The 9058-nt window shown below is 38.5% G+C and overlaps 2 protein-coding genes across 2 annotated transcripts; both read right to left on the bottom strand.

Moving 5' to 3' along the window:
* Nucleotides 1–1405: 1405 nt before the first annotated feature.
* LOC100775663 (uncharacterized) lies at nucleotides 1406–2622 on the bottom strand. Its single transcript, XM_041016061.1, has 2 exons — nucleotides 2462–2622; nucleotides 1406–2392 (listed from the first exon to the last, which is right to left on the bottom strand). The coding sequence occupies exons 1-2, from the start codon at nucleotides 2553–2555 to the stop codon at nucleotides 1746–1748; spliced, it is 741 nt and encodes a 246-aa protein (XP_040871995.1). The 5' UTR covers nucleotides 2556–2622; the 3' UTR covers nucleotides 1406–1745.
* A 158-nt stretch (nucleotides 2623–2780) lies between these two features.
* LOC102665129 (uncharacterized) lies at nucleotides 2781–4346 on the bottom strand. The gene is made up of 2 exons (XM_026128958.2): nucleotides 3168–4346; nucleotides 2781–3054 (listed from the first exon to the last, which is right to left on the bottom strand). Exons 1-2 carry the CDS (start codon nucleotides 4344–4346, stop codon nucleotides 2947–2949), a joined length of 1287 nt encoding a protein of 428 aa, XP_025984743.2. The 3' UTR covers nucleotides 2781–2946.
* Between the last annotated feature and the right edge of the window lie 4712 nt (nucleotides 4347–9058).

Genomic DNA, 9058 nt, shown 5'->3' with positions numbered 1-9058 from the left:
AGTGTAGATCTAAGATTTAATCGGTTTATTTTTTTTTGAATCTACTCTAAACAGCACCAAACCACAAGACAATGAAGGATATACATGGAGAATAAGATGAAGAACAAGGAATTAAAGAGAATTCACCGAACAAAAAGATAGAGGAAGCAAAAGAACATCACCTAGATGAAGATGCTCTTGATACCACATGATGTAAGCTCCATTTGAGCTTGTAGGCCTAGGATCTTCTTCATCAATGGATTCCTTTGCTTCATGGAAGATGAATGGCAACGGAATGGAGAAGGAAGAGAGAGAGGAGACGCCGAGTGAATAGGCAATTTAGTCCCTGAGATTGTAACCACTTTGCATATTAGTCCCTGACTTAAATTTTAATTCATAATAGTCCCTAACTTTACATAAGTTTTGCAAAATAGTCCCTGTCGTTAATTTCTCAGGTGACGGCGTTAGTGAGGTGTATAGGTGGCAATTCAGTGCCACGTAGATTGTCCAACGTGGCACTGAGGTCTACATCTATAAAATCTCTCTCACATGCAAGGTTGCTTCTTCTTCCCCAAAATAATTAGGGTTTACGAACTGCTGGTTGTTTCTTCTTCTTCTTCTTCTTCCCACGCTGAGTTGCTTCTTCTTCTTCTACTCTGAGGCTCAGTCCCTGCTGCTTGTTCACTTGATTTGTCCATGTTTGCAAGTGGCAGTTGTTGTGCATTTTCTGGTAGTTTCATTCGGCAATGCCACCATGGAAGACGTGCAGCTATTCGAACTGCAAGAACAAGGAGAAACCCAGGAAGGTTATTCTATACTTGTGCATTACCCCAAACAGACCCAGATAACTGTCAATTTTTTCAATGGGTTGAAGAAGAAAACCAACTTTCTAATTCGTCTTCTGTCTCAAGAGAAACAATGGTAGTGGCTGATTTGAGGCTACAAATTGAAGCTTTGCAGAAGAAAATGAGAAATTTAACAAACATTGTGTTGTTAGGTTTTTCATTTTTAATTGTAATGTTAGTTTTAGGGGGAATGTACTTTAGGTAAAATGTGTAATAGCAGCTTTTGATATTGTAATTGTTGTTTTGCTGAAGAATTTGTAGTAGGAAGTAGCTTTTGTAGTGTAATAGCAGCTTTTGTTGCTACTGTCAATTGTTGTTTTGCTGAAGAATTTGTAATAGGAAGTAGCTTTTGTAGTGTAATAGCAGCTTTTGTTGGTACTGTCAATTATCCATTTCAATTAAATATAATTTGTTGGTGAAATTTGTTGCTGAAATTTGCAGTTTATTAAATATAATTTAATAAAAGAAAGAGAATTAGATAATAAGAAGCAACTTATAATGTATGTTGGGATGGATTGTACTACTCCAACTCCAAATCCAACACAATGTATAATTTATAAAAGAAAGAGAAGAAACATGACTTTAGATCAATTTCACATAATATTTGACATCCCAAAGCATGGTAGTTAGAAGCAATTGTTCAGTAGGCCATAATGTTTACATCATTTCACATGCCAGTGAAGCTTTCAAAATATACAACTACACATCCTAATATCAAAATGCAACAAAAAATGCTTCTTCAGTTTTCTTCATCAGCAACCTTCAAACTCAGCAACCTTCAAAATGCGCAACAAAAAATGGGTCTTCAGCAACCTTCAGCAACCTTCAAAATGCAACAAAAAATGCTTCTTCAGTTTTCTGCATCATCTTTATCAGCAACCTTCCTTTTTATGGCTCTTGTTATGGCTAGCTTATTCCTTGCTATTGGTGGAACAATAGTTGCAGGGACCTACATGTAAATGCCAAACATGAATAATTGTAATATATAAAAATGGAGTGCTGCAACAAATTAGGTTGAGATAAAACTACTTTGTTGTGACAAATATTTACCATAAACTCCATGTCACTATCTTGTGACAAATGAGGCTGAGATAAATTAATCTCCACCGGATCTTGTTGAACATGAGCAGCAGCTTCTTCAGCCTCATTCAAAGCTTGTTCATCTTGAGATAATAGGTGGTCATCCTCATTTGAAGTTGATGGTGCAACATATTTCTTTGGCCTAATAGGAACTCCAATATTTTTACAGCTTCTAATGTTATGATTGGTTTGGCCACACCTTCCACATGTAAACTCAGCCAATTTCCTCTTTAGCTTATGTCCTGTGACATTGTCCTCATCTACAGATCTCCTTCTATTTTTCTTTGGCCTTCCTCTTTGGACCTTTTTATGTGGTGGAACAGGGTGTGTATACTGTGTCTGGGCCCAATATTGTGGTCCTTGGACTGGTTCAATAAAATGCTGGTATGTCTTATTATAAGCTTCTATTGACAGCCACTCATGACACATGTCCTCAGGCTTCCCTCCTTTGTGAGTTATTGTTGCAATGGCATGTCGGCATGGCATCCCTACATCAAAGTTGTAAAATCAGCACACATGTAGGTTAGGAATGAAAAAAAAACTATAAAAAACACAACCTGTTAGTTGCCATACTCCACAAGTGCATGTCCATTCACCTAAATTGACCTCAACCTTATTCCCCCACATGTGGACCTCATATCTCAGGCCCATGTTATCACCACACCAAATGGGAGTCCATTGATTAGCAAAATGGAATTCTTTTTCTAGTCTTTTATACTGCACTGGACATAATGGTCCAGGTTTTCCAGAAAGTTTAACCTTGCGGGCAGCCATGGTTCTCATGATATAACTTCTAATTTCTTCAAGCATTGTGATAATAGGCTTGCATCTATAGTGCAGAATTCTGGAATTGAATACCTCACAAGGGTTGTTGCATATATTGTCCACCTTGGGTATTGTACTGAAGTGGGCTTTTGTCCATGCTTGTTTGGGCCATTTATTCAAATACTCCCAAGCCTGGCAGTTGATTGTCTTCAAATGGGCCATATGGCCTTCAAACTCAGCAACAGTAGTGGATTTTGCACATTGCCACACAATTCCTTTAAGTTCCTTGCTTTTCCATTGCTTTGTAAAATTTTTTCCAAAGATGCAAGACACAAAATCTATGAGGTGCACCAGGCATGACTTCCTGTAAAGCTGGAATAAGTCCCTGAAAAATTACAGCAAAGTAGTAAATACTTCTGGCTAGTCCCTAACTTATGTCATTAACTTCAATTAAATACCTAACTTATGATAACAATTGCAAATCACACCATGTCATACCTTTTGCATGTCTGACATGAAATTCCACCCATTCTGTATGTAATCCCCAAGATCTTCATGCAACAAAGTTAAAAACCATTTCCAATTGTCTTTGTTCTCAATGTCCACAACAGCATAAGCAATAACATAGATGTGGTTATTGCCATCAAGCCCAACAGCAGAGAGCAAGTTTCCTCCAAATGCACTCTTTAGGAAACATCCATCTAGACCTATGAATGGTCTACATCCAGCAACAAACCCCTTCTTACAGCCAGCAAGACAAATATATAGCCTCTGAAATTGTGGTGGACCTTCTGGACTTGGCACTGTGTTGATCTTAACTGTTGATCCAGGATTGCTCCTCAACAATTCATGTGCATAATCAAATACTTTGGCATATTGTTTCCTCTCATTCCCTTCCACTAATTGCTTTGCTTCTTTCATGGCTCTCCACATCTTTGTAACTTCAATGTGCACTCCAAACTCTTGCTTGAAATATTCCAAAGCTTCAACACATTTAAGGGTTGGCTGCATTCTGAGTTTGCCCTCAAGTTTACTGACCACCCACTGTCTATTTGCTTGTTTGTTGTTCACTTCTCTGCAGCAATTATGGTTATGCTTAAATGTCTTTATCTGAAAAGAGTTTCTAACTTCATTCTTTGCACAGTAGATTTCCCAATCACAAAATGCCTTCTTGCATTTTGCTCTAGCCCTCTGTTTATCATTCTTCTTCCACTTGAACTCCCTGCCCATCAATATGCTATACTCCCTCAAGGCAGATTTAAATTCATCTAGAGTACCAAACTCCATCCCTAATTCCAACTTCTGTTCACCAACTCCACTACTTTGACTATATTGAGGATAAACTTCAACATCCTCATCTTCATCATCACTACTAATGGGGATATTAAGCTCCTCTGAATGATAACCATCTGTCTCAACTTCAGCTTCAACTTCATTCAACATACAAGAGAAATTTATAAACCACTCAGCATCTGTCTCATCACTGTCAACTTCCTTTTCCTCCTCACTATCAGCAACATCTCTCTCTTCACCATCAGTATCCCTCTGGTCACTACCATGTCTTTGCTCACCAGCATCAGTATCCCTCTGCTCACCACCATCCCTCTGCTTACCAGCATCCATCTGCTCACCAGCATCTGTCTGCTCTCCAGCACCAACATCTGCATCAATGGTCATAAAGTAAAAATTAATCATATTAATTAATTATGGTAACCATGTCGGACCAAGTACAGATGAATTAAAACTTACCTTCCTCATGGACAGCAACAGGTACATCATCTAAATCATCCTCATTCTCAACAGCTTTTCGAATTGGATCACATTCCAAGTACAACATTTGTGGGACTTCTTCTAAAATTGGATCTACTTCATGATGAAAATAAACATTTATCTCATTCTCATTTTCAAAAGCATCCCTAACTAAGTGTAATATATCTCCATCAGTTGTACAACTCCTTAACCCATGATTAAAATCTAAGTCCTTATCAATCAACCAAAAACATTCTCCTATATTACTATACTTCTTACAAGCTTTCACCAAATCATATAAGATAAATGCATTCAGGCAATCTGCAGATATATCCTCCCAAACGTCAAATTCTCCGCCTATATATTCAACCTTTCCATCACTGGCACGTGGAGTGAATCTTCCTCCATGGTGCAATACTAAAGTTATATTGTCATTCATTCTACACAATTAGAAACCGCAAACATGGTCAGATATTAGGAAATAAAAAAACCTACCTCAAAAAGCGCGAAGACATTGACATTGTCAAAAACCGCGAAGACACAATCAAAAACCAAAAACATTGTCATCTATAAAAACAGAGCATCATAAACGAAAATAATAAACGATCATAAACCTCCCTACGAAGCGCGAAGACAATGCCGCAGATGAAACCCCTCGAACATGTAAAACCCCAAATTAAACCACCAAAACAATGCAAACGAATTGAATGAAACCACCAACCTGACAAAAAGCGCGAACCCTCAATCACGAGAATGCAGGGGAGGGAAGAGCAACAGTGAAAGGGAAAATGGGTTTACTTCATTTTTGATTTCTTTTAAACCTAATTTTTCAATTCAGTCCTTGCCTTGCCACATAATATTGCTGACTTGGACTCAAACCTGCCACATTGGATGCTTACATTTGCCAAATAGACATTTGACTAACGGAGGAAATTAGATTTTAACAGCAGGGACTTATTTGCATAACGGAGGTAAAGTTAGGGACTATTATGAATTAAAATTTAAGTCAGGGACTAATATGCAAAGTGGTTACAATCTCAGGGACTAAATTGCCTATTCACTCGGAGACGCCACTTCAAGAAGAAGATGAGTCTAGAAGAAGCTCACCACCATAGGAGGCCATGGATAAGAGCTTGGAGGAAGAAGGAGATGAATGAAGGGAGAGGAAGAGAGGAGCACGAAATTTTGTGCTCTAAAAGAGCTCTGAAATCTGAAGTTTAATATTCAAATGATCAAAGTTGAAAAAAAGGCACACACATGACCTCTATTTATAGCCTAAGTGTCACACTAAATTGGAGGGAAATTTGAATTTCAATTCAAATTTCACTTGAATTTGAAATTGAATTTGTGCAGCCAAACTTTGGAGCAAAAATTCCACTAATTATGATTAGTGAATTTTAGTTATGGTTCAGCCTACTAATCCAAGATCAATTCCAAGATTCTCCACTATGTGTGCTTAGGTGTCATGAGGCATGTAAAGCATGAAGGACATGCACAAAGTGTGACTATATGATGTGGCAATGAGGTGTAGTAAGCAAATGCTCACCTCCCCCTCTAAAATTTAATGGGATTGGGCTTCTACCAATTCAATTAAATTTATTTCCAACCACACACATCAAATATTCACTTAGTGCATGCGAAATTACAAAACTACCCCTGTCGCAACCTACCCTTCGGTGGGAGGACGACGCGAGGCTCACGGGTGCGTCTTCCATTGGAGGAAAATGCGCAGAATCGCCACCAACGTTTATTCGAGGAAAACGTTGGAGAAACCAGAAAGGTGTGGTCTACGAACTTTAAGTGTGAAAGGTTCGAGAGTTGTATTTACGCACGGGGAAGGTATTAGCACCCCACGCGTCCGTCACAAGGGACAACAACCTTTAATCAAGTGTGCAAATATGACTTCAAATTATTTTATTTTCCCTTTTTTACGCTTTTTAAGTCTTTTTATGTGACATCCTAGAATTTCTACCCGGAATTTTGTAAGTGTTACATTTAAATAATATATATATATATATATATATATATATATATATATATTATTCAGTGTATATATGTATATATATATATATTCTTGGTAGAAGTATGTACATTGGGGGAAAGATACGAGAGTTAGACTAATTAACGAAGAGTAACCCATAACCCTACGGTTATAGATTAATTCGCAATTAATTAGTCTAAAAATTATCATTTTGCGTGCAGCTTAAAATTTAACAAAACCAACCTCTGAACCATGCTCAGGGTCTCATTTTAAGCATTTTGATATATATATTGCATACTTTCGAAAACGGGCCCCGACAGGTGCAGAGAAACGCGAGGAACTGGAACCAAAGAGCCGGCACGCAAACTGAGGCAGGATTTCAGCATCCAAAAAGGTCCAGTTTTTTTCTCCTTTATAGCTGAGTATGAGGTCAAATCAAAGGAAAAGGTGGGCCTTTTTAGCTCCATTTAAAATAGGACATGTGGCATTTGCTTTTTGAAAAGAAAATGAAAAAGAAAAGAAAACCTTTTTTTATAAAAAGCCAAATCCTCTCTCCTTTTTTTTTTCTTCAGAAACTTCCAGCAGCCCTCTTTCTCCCTCCATGTTGCTTTTTCTCCTCTTCTTCTCCACCATTGTTGCCTCCCTTGAAGCTCCAAATTCCTCTTCATTTCTACCCCAAATTGCAAGGAAAAACTATTTTCGGAGTCTTGGAGCCTACCTCTACTTCGTGGGGCCTTAAATTTCAGGTAAGGGTGGACTTCTTCTCACTTGAAATATGTGGGTGTTGGGTTTTTGGGAGCTATAATGGGTAGTTCTACTAGGTTATTGCCTTAGGGTAGTTGTTTGTGAAGGAAATTGATGAAATTATGCTAAACTTGACATGTTTGATGTAAGCAAAACTACCCATGTTGATTTAGGGTTTAATAATGATGCTTTGTGATATATGTATGCTTAAAATGTTGATAGAAAACAGGTAGAGAGGATGGGGAGAGTTAACTTAGAGTTAAATGTGAGAATGGTAGTGTTGTAGGTGGAAAAGTGTGAGATTTTGAAGGTTAGAAAAGCCAAATTTGGGGTTAGTGGAAATTGGAGTCTAAAGTGAGTTGATTCTAGTTTAGAATGTCAATTAGGACATGTAGAAAAGCTTGGTCAGAGCAAATGAGGAAAATGAGTGACAAATGTGAAAGAAAAGAGCCATTTATAGGGTAAATTGGGTGTTGAGAGGTCAAATTTTGAATAGGTGGAGATTTCACCTTAAAACCAGTTTGAGCAAGTCTAAATCAATGTTATAGACTTGATGAAGATGAGAGTTTACCCCAAAATTACCCAATTTTCAATTTCACCTTTCAAACCTTGAAAATTCACTAAATTTGATGGGTTTTGGATACCTAGAATTTGCTTTATTTTGGTTTGAAGTTTGTTTTTGGTTTGAACATGATTTATACATGGTTTAGGACTTGTAGGATCCAATTTGAGTGAAATTGGATACATGCAATCTAGAATTCGAAATCTGCCAAATTATGCAGAAAAAGCTGTCAAATTGTGCAGCAAATTTTGCCAATTATGCAGAAAAATGGTTGTGCAGTGCTAGTCAAGGGAAAGGCAGTATATCTCGTGTTCTAGACATTCTCTAGTAGATCCCAATGGTCAAAACTTATGTTTCTGTATTAGGAACCGTCAGTTAAATTTTCAAGGCGATCCAATGGTTAACGAATCGGAACAAAGAGGATGTTACTGAGGTATGTGGGTAGGAAAAACTCTGTGGAATTTGAATGAATCTTGTGCAAAGATTTCTGCCTCCACTCTGTTTTTCTTTGTTTAAGGTAGTTTCATGACAAATGGGATTGAATTGTTTGGATATTGTGAAAGCTTGGAGGGGTTGATGGGGAACCGGTGTTGGGAGGAATGAGGAGAAGGCTACGTACGTGCACGTGAGCTAAATTTAAAGGTGGGCAACTAGGAATGGTGTGCTTATGCCTGGCTTGTGTAAATGGGATAGTTGATTTGTGCCATCGCCCGATCGCCACCTAGTACCACCTATGAAGGGTTCCCCATAATCCAATAAGCTTGATGTGAGAAAGCGTGGAAGAGTCAGTCTTCCTACTTTTATTTGTTGACCACAGAGTGGTACCTAGAGATATGTTGCGGGGGTCAGGAGACCTTGGGGACGTCAGGTGGGGTGCTATTGCCCAAAATCAAGCTTGGCCAATCCCGACCCAACCCGGGCATAGTCAGTCAGTGAGAACCTGTGACGTACCTAAGCAGGCGAGCTCTTGGCAGTCAACCAATAAAAGAACAAAGTCCACGAAGCAAGGAGGCTTGTGTGGCGGCTGGCCAGCTATTTATCTTGGGTGTTATCTGAAAAATACCCTCTAGTAATCGATTACCATTCGTGGGTAATCGATTACAGGGTTTAAAAATTGAGACAGGATGTTAAGTAGCTTCTGGTAATCGATTACCAATTGTGTGTAATCGATTACACAGTGTGATAGGGCACTGGTAATCGATTACCAGTTGTGTGCAATCGATTACATAATGTTACCTGCTACTGGTATTCGAAGGCAATGAGAGGTGCCGATTCCGTGGCACAATTCGACTCACTTCTACTTCACTAGTACATCCGGAGCAACCCGCACGCACACTTCAGCAGCTTGTGGAG

This window comes from Glycine max, chromosome 6, assembly GCF_000004515.6.
Source record: "Glycine max cultivar Williams 82 chromosome 6, Glycine_max_v4.0, whole genome shotgun sequence".
NCBI lineage: Eukaryota > Viridiplantae > Streptophyta > Magnoliopsida > Fabales > Fabaceae > Glycine > Glycine max.
The sequence above is the reverse complement of the archived record's forward strand: the minus strand, read 5'-3'. Positions and strand labels throughout refer to the sequence as shown.